The 27,941-nt window shown below is 43.0% G+C and overlaps 1 protein-coding gene across 2 annotated transcripts in view; it reads left to right on the top strand.

The window, feature by feature from the left end:
- The window catches only part of OCA2 (OCA2 melanosomal transmembrane protein), a 289,009-nt gene that overhangs the window by 27,147 nt on the left and 233,921 nt on the right, over nt 1-27,941 (top strand). Inside the window, exon 2 of one of the 2 annotated variants that reach the window (XM_060233870.1) lies at nt 18,606-18,901. In XM_060233870.1, the coding sequence (XP_060089853.1) occupies nt 18,639-18,901 (263 nt within the window). In that variant the 5' untranslated portion in view covers nt 18,606-18,638. Of the gene's footprint in view, nt 1-18,605; nt 18,902-26,541; nt 26,681-27,941 lie in introns of those variants that run through there. The other variant, XM_060233871.1, reaches the window with a different exon arrangement.

Genomic DNA, 27,941 nt, shown 5'->3' with positions numbered 1-27,941 from the left:
CCTAGGGAGAGACAGAGGCAATAGGAAAGGAGAGGCTTGAAAACCTCAGTGAAGTGGTTTTCACTGAGGGAATCCAAAAACAAGGAGACATCATCCATTCTGGTTGGCTATGATCTATTAAGATCATAGCACCAAAATATTTTATGTATTTTATGTTTTATATTATTCTATGTTTTATGATTTTAATGTCATATCACTATGTCTACTCATGCATATGCGTGTCTATGTAAGCCGCCCTGAGCCTGCCTTGGCAGGGAGGACGGGATATAAATGGAATAAAATAAATAAATATTGTTAGTGGGGTTCCTGGCCTGCTCATCCTAAGCCCCTAAAGAAATGGTGAACATAACTGCGAACTTCACTTAGTATGTAGGTCAGCTGAGTAAGCCATCACAAAGTTTCAGCAGCTATTTGGGACTTCTGTGCCTGTGTCTTTATAGAGTATTGCACTATGGCACAGCCCAACTGCTAGGGAATGTCTTACATAGAATGGGTGTTTTCTTCACTGCTGTTTCTGGATATAAAGAACCATGTTGTGCGGATCTTCTCACTGTCTTTATAGTATCCACCGTAACTTTTCATGATATTTTAATGGTGTGATTAGATATTCTCTTTTTTTAATCCCAGGGTATGCAATGCTGATTTACTTCGCTCCTCCTGTTCCCACTGTTTAAGAAGAAAGCATAGTTACTAATCACACTGTGAAGCTCTGCTAAATCTGGCAATTTGGCCTGGAATGTTTCCCAGCTTATTGATGCTTTGCTCAGACACAAAAATGGGGGTACTCTTTTGCTTCAAAACAAAAATAATGTATGAAACAGTACTTGAATCCATATTCTCTTGCTCTATGTGCTAAGATAATTTAACAATCTCTCTGTGGTTCTGTTTCATGAAATACTGTTGTAGATTTTATACACAGCTGTTCACATTTATTTTAAAAAGAAATAATTCTGTGGGAAAATTTTTTTAAACAAAACTTCAGATGAAAAACAACAGACATATAAATGAAACCACTCCCTTCTCCTGGGGAATGTGGTTCAGTTTGTCTTGGTCATGCCAGCTGACACTGTGGTCCCATTACGTGGGCGGCTGCTGCTAATGTTTGTATTGGCATAACTGAAATTTGATCTGAAATTCAACAGGTAGTACAGAAATTCATCAGTCAGGTCCTGAAGATGAGCATTAGAAAGCAAAGTTAATGGAGCAACATCAACAGCTATTCCCACAGTGTCCCAAGCAACACTGTTGCCCTCCACCAATCAAAATGAAGCATCTTGATGATGGTTCCATATTGACCAATCAATACACAGTGATTACACAAATGCCCTGATGACATTATGGAACTCAGCCTCATGTTTGTCCTTTACCCAACATTTTCTTCTTGCAATGGCTGTTTTCTGCCCATGTTATACCTAATACTAATGCCTTAATGTGGAGATTCCCCTCAGTCACCATGGATAGTAACCATTGATAGACTTAGTAACCATACATAGAATTATAGCCTCATGGGTCAGAAGGCTGCTATGGAGAGGGGGAAGTAGGTGAAAATGATCCCTTCTGTCTTTTCCATCAGCAGAGCTCCAATTACATAAGAATCAGGAGGCAGGATTTCATACCCTCCCTACTTCAGTCTCCCATCCTGCATGACTATTATTACATCACAGGATCCAACCCATGGAGTTACTTTATTTTACCCTTAAGTTAAACTAGGCTGTGAAGACATTCATTAAAGACCCAGGGAAAAGCATAAAACAGCTGGGCATTGTGAGCTTTTGTACATAAGTTGCTTCATGTGCTGGTCAGCCAATGGAGAAAGTAGAGGCTTTGCTCTGTAGCTCTCGTGCGATTGAGCAAGCATGGCAAAGAAAGCTGTGATGCAGAAGGAAGCAAGAGAGAGAGAAGGAAGCAGATGACAGTGAGTTGCTTACGGACCTGATAGGAACCCCCATGGGCTACACATCTGACACCCTTGCAGCACTATGCTGTTGTCACACTGGCATTTTGGTTTGATAATTTTGACTTGGTAAGCAACTGCAGAAGAATTGCAACGGGTTGAAATGTTGTAACTAACCATTGAGCAGTGACTCTGTAAGCTCCAAATGGAATCTTTCTGAAGAAGCCTAATTATTTAAAATATTTATACTCTCCCCTTGTGGCTTAAGGCAACTTACAGTTCCAAAAACATACCCAACCCCTCTCAAAATTAGTCATCTTGCTAAGTTACAGCACTTATTTGGAGCTTGGTCTTTCCACTACTGCTCCCAAAACCTGATCACCACCACCAGCTTGCTACAACTTAAACTCCTTTTATAAGAGTCACTGTAAGGCCATTTAAAAAAATTTGTGAGGACTATTAAAATTGGTCCCCCTCTCAACTTGTCATGTAGCTTGTTCCACAATATATAAAAGGAATGAGCGACTATAAAAAAGGAACAGGCTCTAATGGATGCCAAGCGAGTCACCTAAAGTGGGGGAGCAGCTGGAAGATGGGACAACAGAAGACTGTAGTTGGCAAATGGGGACATATAGGGAGGGACAGTCTGTCAGAGTTGCGGTTTCTAGACTGTGGAAAGCTTTAATGGTTATAACTTGTGCATGGAACTGAACTCCAAAACATACTTTATTTTGTTCCAGTACTCTTCTCTGACAATTTCTGGGAAATACATAATTTTTATGTATGTTTATAGATGCATTTGTGTGTAGGTATGTATACATGTACGTGAAAGTGCACATATATGCATATTGCTTGTAATGTGTTCAGGGAAAATATGCAAATGAATCCTCACCAGAGCTTCACCATTGCCAAATATTGTGTGTCCCTATTTGTCATGAAGTGATGATATTTGTTATCCATTCTGATGTCCTGTTTTCAAATCTGCTTGAAGTCTTGTGGTTTAACTGCAATGCAACTCAATTCCTTGTATAATACTTAAAATACAAATTTCAGTTGCGAAAGGATTCTTCTTCAAGAGCTGATCTTATTTGCTCGTGTACGGTGGCAAGGGAACAGCATAGATTTATGCTTTAAACTTTGCTTGATTATTACCAAATGATATCCAACATATAGTACTAACACATAACTTAGTGACATACTACTAATTTTAATTTATGTTGACAGTGTCTTGTGGCTCTCAAACATCTGGTATTTATTGTACGTGGCTCTTACATTAAGCAAGTTTGCCCACTCCTGGCCTAGAGTATTCACATTTGTGAGCATTCACAAGATGGTTGCAACCTGACTTATGGGCTGCAATAGTGGTATCACCACCTTTTTTTAATGAGGGAGAGAAAGGCCTGTGGGAAAGGGAGATAGGGTTATTACACTTCAGCGGACACAATCTTTTCTCACCCAAGCATAGCAATCAACCCAAATTCCCTCTACTGGACCACTATATTATCATATATTAGCTGGACCAAGATTGGAATATGGAAGTTTTGATTTAAAAATGTTGCATGTTGTAGTTAAATATACATTTGGGTCTGAAAAGAATGACAGCAGATTCCTCAGTGACTTAAGCCATTTGGGATAAGTAGCCCACTTAAGCATCTTATTTTCCAAGAATGAAATGGAGGCTTTGGAGGGCTGGAGATGTGCAATACAAACCTTTTATTGCTCATTATTATGCTGCTGTCTCTGCTGCAAACTTGAAACACCTGCCGTTTATCAAGTTAGACATAAGGAAGATTGACACTTCAGAATAACAATAATCTGGAGGTGTCACTCTGGGTACAATAACACATTTTTCTTCGATGTATTTTAGAGAGCTTGCTGCTTGGTTTGAAAGGCTGTTGGGGCGTTTTTTTCAAGCCTTTTGCTTCTTTGTGTTCTCTCAGAAGCTTGAAGCAAAAAGGAAATAAGAGAGTGTCTGGGCAAGTGCTGCTGATTTTATATTTCTTCAGTACTTATTTTCTAGAAAACAAGATTATTGAAGGTCTGAAGTTTGTCTGGAAACACCACCCTCTATATCTGGAAACTTGCTGCCTCAATCCCTTGTATTTGCATTTATTCTTGATGAAGAAATGCCTGATGGGTACTGACAAGTACACATAAAGTTGCTATATGAGTCAGACCAGGCTCAGAGCAAAGTCTGTATTGTCTACTCTGACTGGCAGTAGCTGCCCATAGTCTCAGGAAGAGACAACCACTGCATTAAAAATGTTTTATTCCATCTTTACCTATGGCTTTTTTCTAGGCAAGGCCCCTTCTACTGACATGTGCCTTGTTTCAGTGGAAATTGAGTCTTGTACTAAAGACTGTGGGCATCAACAGAACAAAATAGTAGGATTCAGCACAAAATAGTAGGATTCAGCAAAAGTTGTTGGTAGGCTAGGATGAAATGTTTAGTGTACATTAATTTATTCATTTGGCTGTTCAGGGGGGTTTCTTTTCAGCTGGTGAATGGAAGTGCAATTTTAAAAAAATTCACCACCACCTCACCAGATTTTACAGCTGGCTTGGGTGATAGAGCACTCTTCCTTGGTGAGATGCCAGATAATTTCCATAATGTTAATGATTCACAATTAAAGACAAATGATTTGTGTTGGTTTCTGCAATAACACCAATGTGAACATGGTTGGTGAAGTGATTGTCCAAGTTAATGTGCCTGGAGCATGGAAACAATGTGTGATGCCCCCTGCAAGCAAGGTGACGTCATATTGTGGGCATCACAGGGCCTGAAAAGCAGAGATGTTCCTCCAGGCTTTCGCTTGAGGACAGCGATGGTTGCTGGGCTGGCACTCCTGTTCCCCTGTTCCCGATGCAGTGTAGAGAAAGCAGAAACTGGTAGCACTTCACAATAGACATCATTGGGTTAATAATTTGTATTTTAGTCAATTGGTTATACTGATTATTATATGTATTTTATTATTGTACATTGCCTAGATGCTGGCACTAGCCAGGATGAGGTGATCATAAATCAAATTAACAGCAACAACAATGTTAATGTCACTAGAACTCTTTAGGGGACCAGTCCTTCTATTGGCCAAGAGTTACAACTGAGGTAACTACTTAGCTCTGACAAGTTTCCCTTAGCTCTAATCTCTCTCTCTTCTCTGTGTGCTTCCCCCTGACCCTCTGTTCCAGGGTGGTTTCAAGAATGTCTCCTCCTGACAGACTCACTTTCCACTAGGTGTAGAAGAAGAGGACTGCAGACTTATACCCTGCCCTTCTCTCTGAAACAGAGACTCACAACAGCTTACAATCTCCTATATCTTCTCCCCCCACAACAGACACCCTGTGAGGTGGGTGGAGCAAAGAGGGCTCTCACAGCAGCTGCCCTTTCAAGGATAACTCCTGCGAGAGCTATGGATAACCCAAGGCCATTCCAGCAGCTGCGAGTGAAGGAGTGGGGAATCAAACCCGGTTCTCCCAGATAAGAGTCCGCACACTTAACCACTACACCAAACTGGCCCTCCAGTTCTTTGTGGGATATGCCCTTTGCTAATTATGGCATGCACTTAAAGAGTCAAAGTTCTATGGAAGGATGTTTTGGGACATCAGGAGATGGGGCCATAATCATAGTCTCTAAACTGGGGGTCATGGAATGGAGCAGAAGGGATAATATGGTGCACGTGGAAGAACAGGCTTCACCTACAACATGGTCCAAGGTGTAGACAGCCAGAATTCCTGTTGTTGGAAGAGGATATGGAAATGTTGTATGGGGCTGAGGCTACAATATGTAACTTCTGGGTTTGTTATATTTTCGTAGCACACCATAATGATAGCAGCAGTCAGCATTAGTAATATGTCTCAGTGTACTGTGTTTGAAAAATATATTATTTTTTTGTAAGACGACTCATATAATTGCAATTGAAGCTATTTTTATAGCATTATAGAAATATTACTTTTCCCTATATAATGCAAAATGCTTTCATGCATTTCAAATAGGAATAAAATCTGGTTATACAGTTGAGATGCAGTGAAAAGGAGATTATTTTTGTGTCTAGTCCTGCTGTGGCTCCTTGATCCTCCATAATCTTCAATATGGTATTCAGAGCAGGGTGTATACTTTGAATAGCTCAAGCAATACATTTGTAAACTGTGTCATAGGGAGCTGTTCCTTGTGCTGTCATTCTATAGGAATGTGGCTGTGTGGAGCTGTGTTCCCGTGTATACATCGCTGTGGAACCTTGTGCCTGGTGCCTCTCTCATTTTATTATTAGGGTTTACTTGATGTATTATACCCATGAAACTGATATGACTGTGTCCAATCACTGGTAACTTGATAAATATATACTTGTAGCAGGGGAAAAGGGGATAAACAAATTGTGTAGCAAGCCCCCCCTTAATACCTCTCCTGGTTCCTAACTACAGCACGTTGTTCTAGTCAGGTATAAACATATAGTGTTATGAAATTAACTGGTCCTGTCACTATGATTCCTAAGAGAAAGGCTCACTCCAATTCTAACCTGAATAAATTGAACTGTTTGAGGATAAGTTGTAGAAAAGCTCATTGTATTCATGTTGGAATATGAGCTCTCAAGGAGCTTGGAAGACTATGCTGTGCCTGATGATGTCACTAAGATGTTCACCCTGAATTTGCCTTCTCTTCTTCCACCCTACACCACCACAACATCTGCCCTGCATGTGTAACTTTAGCTAACTCTTTGGCCCCCTACTAGTGAACTCATGGTTACACATGCTGTGGAGTTAAGTCATACTGCAGTGAGACTACTGAAGCTGTCTCCACTTGTTCCTTTCTCCCAAGTGTATTCTGGGAATTGTAATGTTAAAACTCCTGATAGTTAATGCCAAACTGCAGACCATAAACTAGAATTCCCATAGTTAGTTAACCAGGAGAGCCAATTTGATGTAGTGGTTAAGTATGCAGACTCTTATCCGGAAGAACTGGGTTTGATTGTCCACTCTTCCACTTGCAGCTGCTAGAACGGCCTTAGGTCAACCATAGCTCTCGTAGGAGTTTTCCTTGAAAGGGCAGCTGGTGTAAGAGCTCTCTCAGCCCCACCCACCTCACAGGGTGTCTGTTGTGAGGTGGGGGAAGGTGTAGGAGATTGTGACCTCTCTGAGACTCTGAGATTCAGAGTATAGGGTGGGATATAAATCCAATATCATTGTCATCATTATCTTCTTCTTCTTCATTATTTATTTTTCAAAGGGTAAAGGTAATCACCTGTGCAAGCACCAGTCATTTCTCACTTTGGGGTGATGTTGCTTTCACAACATTTTCATGGCAGAGTTTTTACAGGGTGGTTTGCCATTGCCTTCCCCAGTCATTTACACTGTACCCCCAGCAAGCTGGATATTCATTTTACCAACCCCAGGAGGCTGGAAGGCTGAGTCAACCATGAGCCGGCTACCTGAACCCAGCTTCTGCCAGGATTGAGCTCAGGTCATGAGCAGAGCTTGGACTGCAGTACTGCAGCTTACCATTATATGCCATGGGGCTCTTCTGTGCCATGAGGCTCTTAGTTATTTATTTAGTATACTGTTATTCCATACTTCCTACAAGAAACTCAGGGAATTGAACATCACTCTCCTCTTCTTCATTTATTCTCCCAGTAACCCTGTGAGATAAGTAAGGCTGAGAGAGTTACTGGCCCATGGTCCCCCTGCAAAATTCATTTTAAGAATGAGGATTTGAACCTGGGTCTTCCAAAGCCTAGTGTGAAACCATGGGGCAGTCTGAGAATGTAGTTCCCAGGATGCTTGACTGTTAATGTCAGGCATTGTGCAGTTACAGCTCCCAGAATACACTGAAAGGATGGAAGTGGAGGACAATTTAAAAACTGTGGGATGGCACTGTAATTTTTTCCTGCTCTCTGCTATCTACACAACAACATACAATCAAAAGTGAACGAACTTACTTTGGGGTGGAGTGAAAATTGAGGGTTCGTGGTGAATTTTTCTCTTGCTCAGGTTTGCCATGGAGGACATTCTGCAGCTGGGAAGTCTGTTTCCCTTTAAACACAGGTGTTTTGGGTGGCTGAAGTAAAAAATGTGTGAACTTCTGTTCATCATGTCCTGAAGAATTATTTGGAAAGAGACTGCACTATGAAGAGGAATTATGGTACTGCTTTCTCTTTTTTTTAATAGTCTACATGTATGGGTATGTGGATGAACAATTAATCTTCTCACAGATTGGAAATATATCAATGTTTGAAGCTGCTTTATGTGGTCAGGTGATAATACTGTTTAACCTTATGAACAGCTGAACACTGGGGTATCAGGAAGAGGCCTTTTTCCAGAACTGGCAACTGAGGTGCTTTTACTTGGAGATGACCCAGGATTGCACCTGAGATCTTCTTCATGCCTTGTATATAGCACTGAGCTATGCCCCCCAGACAACCATTCTTAGCATGGTCCTTTGCAGGATAAGATTTCTATAAAACCGAGTTCCAAACCAATTCAAAAACTGCCCCAGGCATGATGGTGCCAGCCGACCTGAGTATGTTGGGAAGTAAGCACCTTGCTTGTCATGGACACTTTCTAGTCAATGACAGGAAAGCCTACATACATATTTCTTTCAATAGTTTTACTTTTGGGAACTCATTTTAGCTTTTTCTTGTGTTGCTTGTCATCCTACGGCAATCTGCAGAATCATTTTGATTAGAGACTCTCTTGGGACAGAAAGTCTGTCAGTGTACATTACAGACAATGACACTTCTAAAATATTACTTCTTTCTCCAAACAGCTGTTCCAGCAAGGGAGATTCATATAGGCAGCCAATGCAGATAAGGAGGCATGTTTGGTTGTAGATGTTAATTTGAAGTGTGATGCTTATTTGGGCCTCATTTAACTTAATGGATGCATCTGTTGATGTGTATGCGCATCCACTATGGGTTTTGCTCAACTAATTTTTTTAACTAGAGCTAGATTAGGGCCACTGTCTTCAGAAAGCCTGAACTGTCAGCTTCTATGGCTCCAACTGATGATATTCAGAGTAAATGTAATTAATAAGTCGTTGGGGTGTTTTTTTTAAGGTTTTCAAACTTTTTTTATTGAAATAAAAACTTACAAAAACAATATCCAATAGAGTGACATAAACTATTACAAAGAAAAAGTAACTGTACGGTGAAAGTAACTATTCATTTACATCAGCGTAATTTTCATGTATAAAGAACATACATTTATATAGTAACAATAAATATTCTGTATCCTAAACTCTGATATAACTCTTACAATGACTATACATCAAACAAATTATAACTATTCTTGCAACTGAGACCATTCATCTGAAATGATTTTTTGATTTGCCAAATATTGTAGTACTGGATAACATTTTTTCATCAAAATTTGAGTTTTAAGGAAATTGCATTGCTGTATTAACACGGTCTGTAATATAAGTGTTTGCGATGGACAGGCTGGCGCTAAAAATCTTTAAGGCTAAAGTGATACCGCAGCTTTTATATGGGGTCCCAGTGTGGATCACAGCCTTGGATAATAACATTGAAGGTGTCCAATCAAAATTCCTACAGAAAATTCTGGGATTCCCAAAGTGCGTACCATATGCAGTTTTGTGTTTAGAAACAGGGACGAATCTTGTGGAAACACAAGCATGGCTAATGTCACTTAAATACTGGCTACGGCTACATTTCCACTCAGACTCAGAGAGCCTTTTATATCAACTGCTCTCAGAATTTAATTTGTCAAATTGGCTAGTATTTATTGAGAGGAAAATAAAATCTATGGGCATTGATTTAGATTCACTTCTTATGCTATCCTTAAAAGAAGCTTATTTGAAACTTAAGCTCAGAATTCTAGATATTGAAATGCAAACGTTATATAGCCTGGCCAACAAGTCCTGCTCCCCGCTGAAGTTCGAACTTCCTCTCTCAGTAGGGAAATTAGCGTCGTATTCTCCTCTCAGCAACGGCGTGCGTTCTTGTTAACGAGATGTAATGTATTACCATCTGCTATCCTATTTGGTAGATTTAACAGGATTGAGTACTCTAATAGACACTTTCTTTGTAATTCCAAGTGTGTTGAAACTATTTCCCATGTATAACTGAACTGTCCTCTTTATGATGATATTCGTTGTATATACTTGGAAGATATCTTAGCAGATATGTTGGGCTGTGCTGATTCAGGCAAAGTCCACAAACTTTTAAATGACACTTGCGCTGAGGTAACTTTAATGGTGGCTAGATTTCTCCAACAGGCCATGGAAATACGACAGAGAATGGTTCTGGAATGACACATTTTATTTGTTTTCATTATTTAATTTGGCTAAACTATTTTACTTATTTTATGTATTTTAGCTCTCTATGTACTCTATAATCTAGGATTTTATATTATTTATATTGCTATTTTACTGCTAAATCTGTTTTATGCCAATAAAGGCTTGCTATTTGCTATTTGATAGGCTGGGTCCCACCTTTCACTAAAAGCAACCAATGAGAGTGGATGGAATGTTGAGAGGAGACTTGAAAAACAGGAGTTGAAAAACAACAGTTAGAGAGGGTAGCCGCAGAGAAAAACTGACAGCTTAGGGGATAAGGTGAAAACATTTTTTTTCTGGCTGAGGGGAACTCTATAGAAGAGCTGCTTGGAATAGGCTGAAAAGTGTAAATTTGCAATTGAAGGGTCCCAATTGTAGGTATAGGATCTCAGTTCAGAAGTTCAGTGGAAGTGAAATGTTTCTTAGACCTTACTTTCCTCAATGTTCTATTCTTATGAATAAAAGTTTCTTGTTTTGATTAACACTGTGGCCTCCATGTCTAAGGGAAGAAGCACCTACACACAATTTAATATCTTGGTCTACCTAGGTATTTTACAGGATGTGAATGAATGGTGGCAGTGGGTGATTGGAACAGTGTTTGAGCCCCAACCCCAATAGCTCGTGTGAGTGAGGGCTGATTATTAAAGGGGGCTAGGGTAATAATAATAATAATTTTTTATTTATATCCCGCCCTCCCCGCCAAGGCAGGCTCAGGGCGGCTTACAAGACATGGAATGAACCATGATTATAACAATACATTATATAATAAAATACAATAAAAAAAATTAATAAATTAATTAAAAAACCCCCACTACAGTTAAAGGTGCTACCATACAATGCGGTGTATATGTATATATCAGATGGTTAGGTGTCACTTCAGGATTCCATCTTATAGGCCATTTGAAAAAGGACAGTTTTGCAGGCCCTGCGGAACTGATTATAGTCTCACAGGGCCCGTACCTCTTCTGGTAGTTGATTCCACCAATGGGGGGCCGTTATTGAGAAGGCCTGCTCCCGTGTTGTTTTCAGTTTGGCCTCCCTTGGTCCAGGGATTTTTAAGAGATTTTGGGAGCTAGATCTCAGTGCTCTCTGGGGGATATATGGAGAGAGGCAGTCCCTAAGGTAGGCAGGTCCTCGGCCATATAGGGCTTTAAAGGTAATAACCAGCACCTTGTAACGAACTTGGAACACAATTGGCAGCCAGTGCAGCTCCCGCAGCCTAGGCTGTATGTGTTCCTGCCGAGGTAGTCCCACTAACAGCCTGGCCGCTGCATTCTGCACTAGCTGTAGTTTCCGAGTTCGGTACAGGGGCAGCCCCATGTAGAGGGCATTACAGTAGTCCAACCTCGAGGTGACCGTTGCATGGATCACTGTTGCTAGGTCTCCGCGTTCCAGCTGCTTCGCCCTCCTAAGGTGGAAAAAGGCGGCTTTAGCAGTGGCTGCTATCTGTGCCTCCATTGTCAAGGAAGGCTCCAGTAGCACTCCCAAGCTCTTGACCCTGCGCACTGGTATCAGCGACACACCGTCAAAGGCTGGTAGGGAGATCTCCTCTCCTAGCCCGCCGCAACCCACGCAAAGGACCTCTGTCTTCACTGGATTCAGCTTCAGCCCACTCAACTTGATCCACCCTGCCATGGCCTGCAATGCCCAGTCCAGATTTACCGGGACGTCGCCAGTCCGGCCGCCCATGAATAGATAGAGCTGGGTGTCATCAGCGTACTGGTGACAACCCAGTCCATGCCTTCGGGCAATCTGGGCAAGGGGAGTACACTGTTGGTAGCTGTCTCTGGAAGTAAGAGAGAGGACCCTGAGGTGTGAGATGGTAATAACTGTAGAATTAAAAAGAGACAAGAAGGTGGTGTGATATTCTGACCTGCAGATAACCTATAACCTGAAAAAGAGAGGTTGCAGAGGGCAGTAGGCACTGTGTGACTGAACAAAGGGAATCACAGTGGTGTTTATGAATTACCTTTTCTTCTGGATGTTTGCTGGTGATTTAAGAGGGTTCTACGAAGCCCTGAAGGCAGTATATGGCCTTCCTGTTGATCTCTGAAGAAGTCCTCGGGTTCTCCACAAGGAAAAACAAGGACTGGTTTGATGAGAACAATCAAGAGATCCAAGAATTACTAGCGAAAAAGAGATCTGCCTACCAAGCACATCTTGCTCAGCCCTCCTGTCCCGGGAAAAAAGCAATCTTTCGTGCTGCATGTAGCAACCTCCAGCGCAAGCTTCGAGACATTCAGAACGAGTGGTGGACCAAGCTTGCAGAGAGAACCCAGCTGTGTGCAGACACTGGTGATTTAAGAGGGTTCTACGAAGCCCTGAAGGCAGTATATGGCCCATCATATCAGGCTCAGAGTCCCTTGCGTAGTGCAGACGGCCAAGTGCTCCTCACAGACAAGGCATCCATACTGAACCGGTGGTCGGAGCATTTTCAGGCTCTCTTCAGTGCCAACCACGTAGTTCAAGATTCAGCAATCCACCTCACCCCACTTCAACCAGTGAAAACAGAGTTGGATGAGAACCCCACCCTAGAAGAGACTGTTAAAGCCATCAAGCAACTGAAAAGTGGCAAGGCAGCGGGAGTTGATGGAATCCCACCAGAGATCTGGAAGCATGGGGGCACAGTACTACATAGCACACTTCACAAAGTACTTGTCACCTGCTGGGAACAAGGCAAACTACCACAGGACTTTCGCGATGCAATCATCATCACTCTATACAAGAACAAAGGAGAAAAGTCAGACTGCTCCAACTACCGGGGGATAACCCTGCTCTCCATTGCAGGCAAAATCCTTGCCAGAATACTCCTGAACAGACTGGTGCCCACCATTGCAGAAGAACTCCTCCCAGAGAGCCAGTGCGGCTTCAGAGCTAACAGGAGCACCACCGACATGGTATTTGTTCTCAGGCAGCTCCAAGAGAAATGCAGGGAACAGAACAAGGGTCTATATGTGACTTTTGTCGACCTTACCAAAGCTTTCGATACTGTTAGCAGGAAAGGCCTGTGGCAAATCTTGGAACGTTTAGGATGTCCCCCAAGGTTCCTCAGCATGATCATCCAGCTACATGAAGACCAGCGAGGCCAAGTCAGACACTGCAACGACCTCTCGGAGCCCTTCCCAATAGGCACAGGTGTAAAGCAAGGCTGCGTTCTCGCGCCAACTCTCTTTACGATCTTCTTTAGCATGATGCTTCAAAGAGCCGCAGTAGATCTAGATGATGACGATGGTGTCTACATCCGCTATCACACTGATGGCAGCCTGTTCAACCTGAGGCGACTAAAGGTTCACTCCAAGAAAATGGAAAAACTTATCCGAGAGCTACTGTTTGCTGATGATGCTGCACTCGTCTCCCACTTGGTATCAGCTCTGCAGCATATGACATCCTGCTTTGCAGAGGCTGCCAAGCTATTCGGCCTAGAAGTTAGTCTGAAGAAGACAGAAGTTCTCCACCAGCCTGCACCCCAGGAAGATTATCACCCTCCCTGCATCACTGTGGGTGAATCAGTTCTGAAGACAGTCCAGCAGTTCAGCTACCTGGGGTGCATCATCTCCTCAGATGCCAAGATCGACAAGGAGATTGACAACAGGCTGGCAAAGGCAAACCGTGCATTTGGCCGACTGCACAAAAGAGTGTGGAGCAACAAGCATCTGAAAAAAGGCACAAAGATCAATGGCCGTTTTCCCACTAGCGTTTGCTCCGGCGTAGCGCCCCATTTACCTCCGGATCTTCTCTTGGATTTCGCACATGTTGCTCCGGCGCTGCGCTTTGCTCCGGCGCTTCAGGGATTTTACGCCGGAGTATGTTTTTCAGCAAGTTGCCGGAGTTTCCGAAAACCTCCGGATCCACTCCGGATCCACTCAGCGGAGTTTCCTGTGCGAAATCCATCCACGCCGGATCGACTGCTTTGGGGGCGTCACCCTCTCCCTTTCCGTCCTCCCACCCCATCCACCCGCTTGGCCAATCATCAGCATTTCGCGGCGCTTCCCCAAAGTGCCGGCACGGCCATTTTTTTTTTTTAAACTTCACAGTTTTGCGTAATAGCGATATTTCGAAATTAACAAATAGAAAAAAAAAAAACCCTCCTGGAATAGCCTCAATTGGCACTTCAATTGGTTTCGTTAGAATTTTTTTTTATTATTGACTTTAGTTGCGTTATTCCGCTGTTGCGTTATCTCGATAATGCGAAAACGACCATTGCTGGGGGGGGGGGGAATGTAGTGCCGGTGCGGGCCACAGCGTCCATGTGTGTGTGTTTTAAGAAGGGAATGCCTCCCTCAGCTGTGCCACCAGGATTTCTGGACCTGCACAAAATCGCCATGTATAAAATGGGAAGTTGGAGTCCTGCATTCTTCTCCCTGGCTACATTCCGCTCGGTTAGAAAGTAGACGCGACCGAGCTCCTCACACGCGCCACAGAAGGGGAAGGAGAGAATGGAGCGGGGGGGGGAGCTCTGGCAGCAGGAATCAGTCAGGTCCCCGTTGCAAGCGCCAGCCGGGGAGGGGAAAGAGAGCGGAGGAAATTTGGGGGGGGGGGATCTAGTGCTTCAGAATTTGGGGGGGGGGGAATCTAGTGCTAGGATTCTCCACTGTGAATGCTTCCGTTAATACATAAAGGGCTGTGGAGGATTCTACAGCTGCAGCCAATCCATAAGCAGCAGCAGCACACGTGATGCGGTTTGTCCAAGAAATGAAGGGGAGGCAGCAGCTCGATGTTACGTTAGTACGTTAGTACGTCATTACGCGACCAGACTTGCGCTTAAAAAAAAAATGATTGACAGGGCATCGGACTCAAGCCGATGCCAGTGGGAAAACGATTTGAGCCGGGGCTTCAGGGAAGGCGACGCCGCAAAGAGTCACTAGTGGGAAAACGAGAAAAATGCTCTGGACATAATTGCGCCGCGGAAAAAGGGGAGCAAACGCTAAGTGCGAAAACGGCCAATGTTTACAAAGCGGTTGTGATGACAACCCTCATCTACGGCTCCGAATCGTGGGTTTTATACCGTCATTACCTGCGACTCCTTGAGCGCTTTCATCAGCGCTGCCTTCGCACCATCCTCAACATCCACTGGAGTGACTTTGTGACCAACACTGAAGTCCTCAAGAGGGCGGAGGTTACAAGTATCGAGGCACTGCTGTTGAAGACGCAGCTGCGCTGGGCAGGGCATATTTCTAGGATGGAAAACCACCGCCTTCCCAAGATTGCTCTGTATGGCGAACTTTCCACCGGCCATCAAAATAGAGGGGCACCAAAGAAGAGGTACAAGGACTCCTTGAAGAAATCCCTTGGCACCTGTCGCATCAACCATCACCAGTGGTCTGACCTAGCCTCAGATCGCAAAGCATGGAGGCACACCATCCACCAGGCTGTCTCTTCCTTTGAGAACGCACGCATAGCTGGTCTTGAGGACAAAAGGAGATTGAGGAAGAATCGCACTGCTACAGCACCAACCCCAAATCAGACTTTTCCCTGCAGCCACTGTGGCCGGATCTGCCTGTCCCGCATTGGTCTTGTCAGCCACGAGCGAGCCTGCAGCAGACGTGGACTACTGCACCCTTCTTAAATCTTCGTTCGCGAAGTCAAGCCGAGAGAGAGAGGATGTTTGCACCCACCTTAGTTTTCTAAATCAGTAGTAGTTATTTAACAGTGCTATCCTAAACAAAGTTATATGTTTCATTGACGTTACTAGGCTTAAAAAGGTATAGCTGTTTAGATTCCACTGTGTAAAAGTGTTATTTTCTGAGTTGTTGGGTAATCAAAATTCAGAACCTAGACAATACTAGTAGTACATTTTAACAGACATTAGTCTAATTTTAAAAAGTAGCTTCTACATCAGTCTTTAAAAGCAACAGATTCAGTTTAGTATAGAGAGTTGTCATGCTGCTGGTTTGTTCTGCTGACAGAAACACACCCACTTACCTATTTTCTTCACCACAAATATACATTTAAATTGCAGACTTCTGAAAGCAGAGACTTATCTTGCTTATGCCGCTCTATAAAGCACTATATAGCCTGACAGAGCTGCATTAAAAATAATTTAACATGGTCACATGTTGGCCTGGACAGGTGCATTTTGCATAAGCTCTTTACCCAACATAGCAGTTTGAACATCTCTGTATGTTTACCACAAGAGGTCAGTGTATACTTGTTTGGTTTTTAAATTTGCCACACTGCTTGATGACATTAACAAATGAAACACTGTAAAGCAGGAGAAACGACAAATTCTAAATACATAGTATTTCTTGTTCTTCAGAATGCTATGATAATACAAATTACTAGACCGGTAGCACATTAAAGACCCACAGATTTTCCCAGGCCATAAGCTTTTACAGGTCAAAGTTCACTTTGTCAGATAATTGATTTGATGGCTCTGAGATGCAAATGGACTTGAATTTGTTTTTCTACTTTAGGCTTATATGGCTACTCATCTAAAACTACAAATTGGTAGCATGCTTATGCAAATATGTTTCCAGGCCAGTGCTGAAGGCACTTCTGTATTAACCATGGAGGTTCTAACAACTGTAGCAACATTCATAGGGGAAAGTCATAGGGACAAGAACTTTAATGAGCTAAGTAAAATGGGGAAGCTTCAACTAAGAAAAGGTGAAAGATAACAACTGGGTTCTAAAGAGACTGGAGGGGATGGGGGTTACCCTAATGGCCAGTTATGCTGCAATGTCATTTCCAGCTGCACAACCAGAACTGACATCACTGTGCTTCAGGGCACTCTAAGATCCACCTGAAAGACTATGGTGAATCCTTTGGACACCGTTTCTCCCATTTCTCCCCCACTGCCCCATTGAGTGCTGATGGGAGAGTGCCTACTGGCATTCCTTGTCAACAGCGGGCAAATGCCTCTTAGTTTAAAGGGTGAGCCTTCAACAAAGCCTTTTGTGCTTGCCAGTTAAGTAATAAGAGATCACTGACTCCAGGCCCTTTTTCCTTTGTTCTCATTACACTGTCCTTCTTAAATCTCTAACTGGAGCTTCAGTCTAACAGCAAGACTCTAAGAAGTTCTTCTTCAAATTCCACTGATGTCCTTCTGGCTCTTCCTGACTGCAGTCTTCCCACAGTCCTCTGTTTCTCTCATCTCCTCAGAAAAAGAGGCAACTCCACAATGTACCTAATTCCAGAAAGACAATTAGAGTTTAGAGAATTTGTTAATATTTAGTAACTATGCAACTTTAGGGTGATAAAATCTGAGGATGAGCTGTAGCTCATTGGTGGAGCATCTTTTTTTGTGTGAAGATGGTCCCAAATTACACCCCCAACAACTATTGCATATAGTACATAGCCTCTATGTTGGAAGAATTGCAGAATGAAAGTGGATTACATACATTGCTGAACTCTTTGCCCCCAAATCTGCAACTTCTGGGAACCAGTTTTGGAAGAATTAACTTAATCACAAATCTAGATACTAGTTTCAGTCCAGATCATTGGGGGAGGGCAGATTCTGGCAGATTGTGCACAGTACAAAAAAAGAAATGGTTTCCTTCCTCCCCGCTGCCTGAACAGCAGTTACCACATGGTAGAAGTCAGAGCTATCTCTTGACGTGACACTTTGGCACACACAAAAAATGTGGGATGCCAATTTTATGGCTTATATAGCTGATAATATTAGATGTACTGAACATCCAACATCAACATCAAATTTTAGTGCAGTCTGGTGGTTCCCAATTCTAGAATACTTAATGGAACAAAATGAAATTCCTAAAACAATAGATCAGGGGTGGCCAATGGTAGCTCTCCAGATGCTTTTTGCCTACAACTCCCATCAGCCCCAGCCATTGGCCATGCTGGCTGGGGCTGATGAGAGTTGTAGGCAAAAAAACTTCTGGAGAGCTATTGTTGGCCACCCCTGCAATAGATGATATGTCTCTTTGGTAGAATCCTGGTTAACCTTTATTTATATTGTTTCATTTTTATGCTTCTGCTTGATATATAACTGAATATATATGTACAAGGAACATTGAAGTATATCTAGTCCAAATTTATTTATTTATTATATTTTGCTTCATTTTGCCTCATGTATACAACATGTGTGGTGGAAATGCTTTTGTTAAATTCTAAATGTTATATTTGAATGCAAAAAATAATTAAAATGTATTTTAAAAAATGATGGTCCCAAATTTAATACTGGTATCTCCAGTTAAACAAATCAGGCACTATATAGCAGTCTGACTTGCCTAGAGAAGCAGATTCTTTCATCTGGTTTCATAACTAATATGGTGTGGAACAGCTGGTGTGGAAGAACTCTGCTTAAGATGCTGGAGAACCTCCACCAGTCAGAGTAGACAGAATTTGTCAATGGTATGACTTAGTGTAAGACAGGTCCATGTGTTCATGTAAACATTATATATTTCTGTACTTGTAGACATACAAGTTCTGTTCTTATTGACTCCTTTGCTTTGTATCCTTATTCAGGCAAGAAAACAGAATCCATCAAGTAATAGAGCTATGTACTTAGACAATAAAGATGACAGCGCAATCTCTAGAAAAGTAGATATGGAGTTGACGCAGGCCTCAGTCCCTCACCATGTGGATTTGCTTGGAGACATGGCAGCAGAACCCATTTCCAACAACTTCCGTGAGCTGAAGCTGCTGAAGGAAATGATGGCTGTTCAGGGAGAACCACAAAAACCCTATCCAAACAGCATTCATGAACCAGACTGTTGCATTACGCTGGGGAAAGATTTCAGTCCACTGGCTTTTCATGGGAGGTAAGACACACAACAAACAAAATCTGTTTCTTCAGATTCATCCTGTTTTTATTTTCAGACTCATTTATTAATAAATGTTTTGCTTAATATATCTTCCTGTAATATCAGGCATGGGGGGGGGGGAGTTTAGATAGGAAGCTACCAGCAGTCTGACTTGCCTAGAGAAGCAGATTCTTTCATTTGGTTTCATAACTAATATGCTTTTATGGCTTCTGTGGGTACATTTTTCTGTATTTTTCAATATCTCTTTTAAAACTGATCTTTTAGTTATGCACACAGAATCTTGCTCTGTAAAATTAAACAAATTACTGGTACACCATAAGTCTGTGTTAACAGAACAAATTCCATAATTGCTGTTGACTGCTCTGAACATAAGTGACCTATAATATTACAATTCAGACAGCAAGAGTAATACATGATGTTTCAAAGTTCATTATTTGCAGGGGTCATTTTGTAGAAAAATTGGTGGTGGCGCTCATCCAGGAATTGTTATGCAGCTGCACCTACTATTCAATGGATAAGGAGGTGCAACTCTCAGAAGGAGGAGGTGAAACTCTCAGAAAGGCTCAGAAGCTGTACTCCTGTGAGCTCCCACTGAATTTGAGGCCTGTTTATTTGTCATAATGAGAGTCTATGGGAGGATTCATAGTGCTGTCCACTGTGGATACTGAACAAGATTTCGCTCAAACCAAGTGTACCATTTTAATTTAATATTAGTTTTTAACAAGACAATCAAAATTACTGTGATTGGATGAGAGTTTGTAATCTGTGGAATCCCTCTGTGGAATAAAAGATTATAATTTCCTGGAAGGCTGAGTCTTGGAGCCTACCAGCTTTTTGCTGGAAGAAGCGGGTTATTTCCCACTTATCCTTTCTCCCAGTTAAGGTTGCCAGATGGTTTCAACCAAAATAATAGAGCATTACCAATTGTAGTCTTCAAGGAAGGCTCCATTGGTGACGAACGAGGACTAGGGGGAGGGGACCCTCAACTGATCAGGAATTCGGGGATGTATCTAGACAGCGGAACTGGGATACTGCTAGATGCATACCTGTGGGGAGCTGGGTCACAGGTTTTAAGGACTACCTTGAGCCCTTAGGGGATGGGAGGTACAGGGGCGGATGACAGTGGTCAGCTGGTGCATGACCTCAGAAAAAGGGGAGGCTCTGCAGTGACCATAAGGGCTGGACTTATGCAGTAGCCAATAGCCAGTTAATTGGCATTCCCTGATTGGATGCTCATAGCTAGCCAATGAGCAGACTTGGCCTTAGTTACCTAATTGGACTACCAGGTAACAATGGGCCAAGGGGGAGGCTCCAGGATGACCATTAAGGGAAAGAATGGGGAAAATTGTTAAGGTGGGGGGGTACTTAAGTCTATCAAGCTTATCTAAAAAGATGACAATAGATGGCCACATTGCTACCTAGGTAACACCCGGTCTATACAAAGAAACTTGGCTCTGGGTGAAGATGTTCTTCCTCCTCTTCAATCTTCTACTGGCACCAGTTTTTGTCTTGAGTTCACTGTGATGGAGTCTGGCACTGCAGGAAGATAGCTGCTGGTGGTGTTAGCCTCCCAAGATGGATTCTATGGTTGAGGCTGGAAACCGCTTGCCTGGACAGTTCCCAGCGGCGCACCTTCTTCTGCTGCTATGGCCAAGATGGGGGTTGCATGGAACGACTGGAAACCATCTGTTCTCCTGGTTAGCACTCCTCAAGAGACATGCAACGTTGTGGCTGTTAGTACTCATAAGTCCCTTACAGTTTGGTAGACAAAACCCATCCTCCTGGCAGATGCGTGTGAGTTGAGTCTCCAGGCACCCTGGCAACCAGGCGGGTGACTATGATGTTCTGGAAATAGGGGTATTATTCTCACAGCACACACTGGGCCTATATGTGCACAGGCCAGCCATGGAAAAGATTTCCAAAGCTTTCTAGTTGACTAGTAGCGTCCCTCCTCCATCTGGTGCTTTCTCGCCAAAATGATCACATGACTAGGATCAAAGATGCTACCTGCTCAGTTCTCTCCATGCCACCCCTGAACACCTGAAGAAACAAGGGTTCCATAGAGTTTGCAAAATGGCAGAAGACTATTCAATGAACAAGAGTTACAGGTAAGTACAATCCTGTTTTCATTGGAAGATTAGCAAGTTCATTGAGTGAAGAAGATGGGTGTGAAGCTCTCAAAGGAAAAGATCATGGAGGACTGCCTTCCCAACAATTATTTAGTGTCCCATATTGACCTTCACCCAGAACTGTTTTGTTGTGAGCTGCCCCGAGCACGCCAGAGGAGGGCAAGATACAAATATAAATGAATGAATGAATGAATGAATGAATGAATGAATGAAAAAAAGAGCAAAGGACTGTCTACAGATGCCCCAATTGAAATACTCAAGGCAGAGTGTGGTAGCCTCTACCAACACAGAAGGATTGTGTGAAGACACTTGGAGCCTATGATAACAATATAAAGTAGTGTTGGGTCTTTAGCAAACTAAAACCAAAGAAAAGGAATGTCAGGAGTGCACAGATGTTTAGCATCAGAAACAAGCATAAAGATAGCATTGTGCAACATGAGTACTGGGAAACAATCCCTGGGGCTAGGGCACTAGACACCCTAACCTTGTGAAACTTCATGAGTGGAGGGGACATAGGTTAGAATCCACAATGTACTCATTCTCCAGTTGGTTGTACTGTTTACTAAAAAATCCCTTTCATAAATGAAGCACCAGGGAAGTACAAAAAAATCAAATTGGGTTATGCTTCTCTTTCTATTATCTTTAGAAATCCAATAAGTTGTTTACTAGATGGTATTTAACCTCTTCAGTGTCATATTATTTTATTCACCAATAACTGTGTCAAACATACCAGTTTTTTCACCAAACTGTGTCAAATAGTGCAGACAGATTGCTACCTTTGTACACTCTTGGGGGTCATGCCCCTTAGTCCAACAGTATTGGACACAAATAGTACCAAACATAAACCAAATATTACAAACATGCCTTTCAAACCAGAAGTAATTTTACTGGACAACCGGAAATGTTCTGAAACTGACATATCAAAAAGAGAGATAATAGCAAAAACTTTGTTAGCTAATAAATAGAAAGACAGAATTATATCAAATTAAAACAAATTTTGGCATCCCCTGAAGAGTGAAATACACATCCAAATCCTGTTATTGTGTCACCTATAGATATGAAAAAGCCAGAAATTGCTGCTGATAAGGCAGGATAGGCATGGCTTACATAAACAAAGAAATATTAAGAGGCAGTATACTTCATTGATAGGTTCTCAATGACAGCAGCAGAGCAAAATGTTGGCCTGCAAATCCTGCTTGTGAAATTTTTAGAGGGCACCTGTCTACTAGAAACATAATTCTGGACTAAAAGAACCATGGGTCTGACCCAGGAGGGCTCTTCTTACGTTCTGAAGACACTTTCAATTAATGGGATAGCTGATAGTTGGGGAAAAAACAACCTTTAAACACAAGTCTTTTTGGCTGTTTGTTTTTAAAATAAGGGAGATGCTCCTCTTCAGAAAAACATACCCCTTCTCTCTCTCACTTTGAATTTTAGAAAAGGCACTGCTCTCCTGTTTCACAGTTCTCTTTCAAGAAGGCAGTGCTACAGGTGCACATGATTTGCAAACTAAATGCTCAGATGTGCATGGTTTGCAAATCAAGTAAAGATGCTTTTATCTCCCATTTGGGGAGAAAGGAAGGGCATAAATGAAATAAATAAATCAAGTATTATTTTATATGCAACTCAATGCAGAGTTTGTCAACTAAAATGTCCACAAGTAATCAGGCTAGCAACTAGTATTTCTACACATTCTCCTTTTGCCTCTCATGCAGTGGGAAAGAAAACATACCTTCCCCATTTCTTCCTCTGTCTACAACATGGGAGGGGGAGACAGAGAATGCAACTTGTGGCTATCTGCACCTATGGCTGATAGGGTTGCCAAATCCAATTTAAGAAATATCTGAGGACTTTGAGGGTGGAGCCAGGAGACACTGGGGGTGGAGCCAGGAGCAAGGTTGCAACAAGCATAATTGAATTCCAAAGAGAGTTCTGGCCATCACATTTAAAGGGACTGCACACTTTTTAAATGCCTTCCCTCCATTGGAAATAAGGATAGGGGCACCTTCTTTTGGGACTCATAGAATTGGACGCTATGGTCCAATACTTTTGAAACTTGGCAGGTATTTTGGGGAGAGGCACTGGATGTTATGCCGCAAATCTGGTGCCTCTACCACAAAAAACAGTCCCTCCAGAGCCCCAGATACCAGTGGATCAATTCTCCATTATACCCTATGGGAATCGGTCTGCATAGGGAATAATGGAGTGCCCAGCGGACATTTCCCTCCCTTCCCACTTTCTGATGACCCTGAAGTGGAGAGAGAGCCTCTAAACACGGGGGGGGGGGGGAATCCCCTGCCCCCATCTGGAGATTGGCAACCCTAATGGCTGAGCACCAGCATTAGAAGCCTTTTCAACCAAGATCCCCACCTGTGCTGCTGTGAAACAAGAAAACCACCACTTTCCCTTTCTTTTTCCTTACTTGGGAGCATCAAAGCTTACAGTCCACAGCTGCTGTTTTGCACTTTCTCCCTGCCACCTTCTTCACCTGCTGGACTCCTTCCCTGGGCCTGCAGCCATCTTTGGTTGGCAAGGGCTGCCAGAGCAGGCCAAGCTCCTCCACCTGCCTCCCTGCACTTCTCCCAGTCTGCTATCTACTGGCCCGGGCAACCCTAATTTTTTTTTCAGCTTTTGTTCTGGACAGTGAGTGAAAAAACTGGACTGCCTGGGACAATATTGGACACCTGGCAACTCTACTTGCAGTATCACTTTTTGACTCCCTCCCCCAAGAAGGGTAATTTTGAATCTTGTCTTCTAAACGTCAAGCTTGTAGGAAGAGAATCCCAGTTGTATAGAATATCAAAATAGCAGATATGGCAAGGATAAACAGATATGACTTGACTTGTGAGAGAGCTTTCCCCTCATTCCTGACATGATACTTGAATGAGATGCGGTGAGGTATTTGGAGTGCATAAGCAAGGGCAGCCAACCCCTGTCCTGCTTTTCCTTGTTGTGATCAGTTTCTTTTTCTCTCCCAGCTGAATGCTGAAACCAGAAGTCAGTCAGACTAGATGGGGGTGGTGGTGGTGGTGGCTTCAAGCACTGGAGTTTAGAGTTGCCAACCAGCAATGGGTGGTGAGGAAGAGGAGCAACTGGAGGGGCAGAGAGTTGGGGAAAAGGCATATTGTGATGCTCTAGGAATTTCCCAGATCTCTATGGTAAAAAATGTAGAGATATGGGGAATTCCCAGAACATCGCACAATGCTGTGCCCACTCAGTTTTGCTCCTGTTGCTCCACTGAGGGAAAGTGGGGGCTGAAGTAGCGAGGGAGGGAGCTTTGGTTGCAACATAGTAAGTCTAACTGGAGTGTGATGTGGGATGGGGCAATATTTAGTCTTCAAGATCCAAGCACTTTGTTTTTGCTTTTAAAAAGATATTACACATCAATGTGCAGGGTTGCCACTTCTTTCTCCTCCCCAGGGCTAACAGCAGCTGGGAGGAAGGTTGTACTGGGGAAAAGGTGCAGCTGCTTAGTGCTCTTTTCTGAAATTACAGATGGATCAACAGTTCTTTCTTGCCTAGAGAGATGATTTAATCCTTTTGTATCACTTAATATATCTAGTACAATGTGGACTGTGAAGACTGGCAGTGGATGTCTCCAAATTGTATGCATGGACATAATAGAAAACAAGATTCAGTGTGATGTACACTGATAAACATTAAGACATCAGGGCTTCTGATGAATTTTTCAGTGGTATGTATCATGATGCTTTATAGAAACCTACAAGTAGGGGACCTACAAGAACTTGAGGACATCTCATTTTCCCCTGAATCTCCCCTCCCCAACTATTCCTTTTTCCCTCCTCCAGGCAGCCCCCTATATCCTGTCTCCTTTCCCTGCTTCCTTTACTCATTCCCACTCACAAGACAACCTACCTTTTATCTGCCCCACAATCTCCAGTATTTATTTATTTACTTTATTTACACCCCCACCTTTCTCCCTAGTGGAGACCTAAAGTGACTTATATCATTCTCCTGGCTTCCATTTTATCCTCACAGCAACCCTGTGAAGTAAATTAGACTGGAAATGACTGACTGGTTTAAGGTCATTGAATAGGCTTCCCAATCCCCAGGTCCCAGCGGCGGATCCCCTGTTTTTACAGGCTTCTCCCCGACCCCAGGCAGCTGGCCGGTGGGGGAAGCCCTGCCCCCCACAATCACCATGTAGTTTTAGAGCTCCTGCAGGTCCGTTTTTAAAATATGTGCCTTTAAGGCTGAGCAGGAAGGGCTTTGGAGAACGGCCCCTCCCTTTGTTTTGCTTTTGTTTTCAGATCAAGTAAAGTTCTGCAGGAGCAAGAACCAGTAAGTATTTGTGTGTGTGAGAGAGGGAGGGGGCAGTGGATTCCCTGGTTTGGAGGCCCTTCCCCTGCTTTAGAAAGCGTGGTGGGGGGAGGGAAATGTCTGCTGGGTACTCTATTATTCCCTATGGAGAACGATTCCCATAGGGAATAATGGGGAATTGATCCACGGGTTTTGGGGGCTCTGGAGGAGAATATGTTTTGAGGTAGAGGCACCAAATTTTTAGTATAGCATCTAGTGCCTCTCCCCAAAATACCCCCCAAGTTTCAAAACGATTGGACCAGGGGGTCCAATTCTATGAGCCCCAAAAGATGGTACCCCTATCCTTCATTATTTCCTATGGAAGAAAGGCATTTAAAAAAGGTGTGCTGTCTCTTTAAATGTGAGGGCCAGAACTCCCTTGGAGTTCAATTATGCTTGTCACACCCTTGTTCCTGGCTCCACCCCCAATGTCTCCTGGCTCCACCCCAAAGTCTCCTGGCTCTGCCCCCAAAGTCCCCAGGTATTTCTTGAATTGGACTTGGCAACCCTATCACTGAATGAAGGCAGAGTGGGGATTTGAACTTGGATCTTCCCCACTCCTAGTCTGAAACCCTACCCACTGATCCACACTGATTTTTGTGTGGTGGCTCCTGTTGAATAGTAGCAAGCTAGATCTGGAGATGGCCCACCTGCTCATCCTCCCCTGCCTTTTAGAGACAAAAACCATGGTGTGAAAACTCACAGTATTGTTGTAGTTACCTAGCAATCTCCACAATACTTGCTGCAGAGAGTATTTTCTTCTTAAAGGTACAGGTGCTGCTATTATTTTGAGCTTTTAACCGCCAATAATTTTTTTTAAAGATTTCAGATTTCATGATAAGGAAACACGATGATAAAACTAAAGAATGGGGTCTGTGTGTTAGTTCAGAAAAAATATAGCTGGCAGGGTGCAATAAAAGTGTATAAAATTATACCAGTATTCAGCCAGTGAACAGAGGTCTCCCCCCCCCACACTCTTTGAACACTAGAATTTTGCAATGCAGTCCTAAACAGTCACACTTTCTGAGCTCATTGGCCTGTATGATGTATGTGTGTATCTATATATATATATATATATATGTGTGTGTGTGTGTATACCTTTACGTGAACCCTAGTTTCTTTTTTCTCTCAAAGCCTCTGTAGGAGGGACCTCACTTAGGTCTTGTGGTTGCAGCCTCCCACTGGGTGCATATTTATTGGTCCCACCTGTAAATGATTTCTCCCAGCTGGAACCTATAAAGAAGCCTGTTGGTGGAAGTATTGTACTTTCCTGTGTGCTGGCTAGTGGCTACAGAGCAAGAATGAAGGGTGATCAGAAGAAGGATAGGTATGTTCCTTTCTACTACAATCTCAATGGACTTTGAAAAAGCAAAACTCTGTTTAGGAATGCAATGCCAGACACCCAGTGATATTAACCAAAGGCAAACCCAAGAGTGTAGCATTTAAAAAAAAAAAAATCAAATAATTAGTAATGGACATGAGGGAACTTACAAAATTTGCAGGGGACATCTCACCACCCCTGTTTCTTCTTTTCCTTGCCTAAAAGCCCCTACGCCTCCTTATCCTGGGTCTCACTCTCAGCTTAATCTACTTCACAGTGTTCTTGTGAGACAAAATGGAGGAAAGCAGAACAATGCAAGCTGCTTTGAATCCTCATGGTGGAGACTAGAGGAAAGTAAATTAGGTACTGTATCTCAGTGCCTTCCTGATATGAACTAAATTAAATTAATGAACTGGATCCAGTACGTGAGGGAGTAGCCAAAATAATCCAGTTTATCCTGGGATCATGAGAGCATGGGAGCTAAGCAGGGTCAGCCACAGTTGGTACTTGGGTGGGAGATAGGGTTGCCAGGTTTGTGTTGGAAAATACCTGGAGACTTTGGGGGTGGAGCCAGGAGAGGGTGGGGTTTGGAAATGGGAGAGACTTCAGCATGGTACAATGCCGTAGAGTCCACCCTTCAAAGTAGCCATTTTCTCCAGGGGAACTGAGCTCTACCAGCTGAAGATCAGTTGTAAAAGTGGGAGATTTCCAGGCCCCACCTGGAGGCTGGCAACCCTAGTGGGAGACCACCAAGGAAGACTGGGGTTGCTATGTAGAAAAAGGCAATGGCAAACTACCTCTGCTCATCTCTTGCCTGGGATGGGGTTGCTATGAGTTGGTTGTGACTTGATGGTACCTTCTTCTTGCCCCATTAGAGTCTCAGTTTTTGGGTTCCATCCAAATAGTCACAATGACTCAATTTATAAAAAGTCTCAGGCTAGTTCCTTTTATTCTAATAGCAAAGTCATCCGAATCTTTGGATACTTAAATCTGGTGACTGGAGCTGTGAATGGGCAAGACAAATCTTTCTGCAAACCTGAACAAGGCTGCATGGTTGTAGAAAATTATGAAATCTAAATATATATATACATTGAGGAGTTTAAAAAATGCAAAAATGATAAAAGTGCCTGTAGCTTTAAGCAATGGACTGCCTCAGTGGCTGCTGTTAGGCCACCACAACATTCCGAGGCTGGGTTTCAGTGATTAAAAATCCAGGGGAAGGGGGCAAGGCCCTTTCCAGGCCTATTTTAACCTTTAAGGGGAGGAT

Source organism: Heteronotia binoei, chromosome 3 (assembly GCF_032191835.1).
Source record: "Heteronotia binoei isolate CCM8104 ecotype False Entrance Well chromosome 3, APGP_CSIRO_Hbin_v1, whole genome shotgun sequence".
Lineage (NCBI taxonomy): Eukaryota > Metazoa > Chordata > Lepidosauria > Squamata > Gekkonidae > Heteronotia > Heteronotia binoei.
This window is presented reverse-complemented; position numbering and strand designations above follow the sequence as displayed.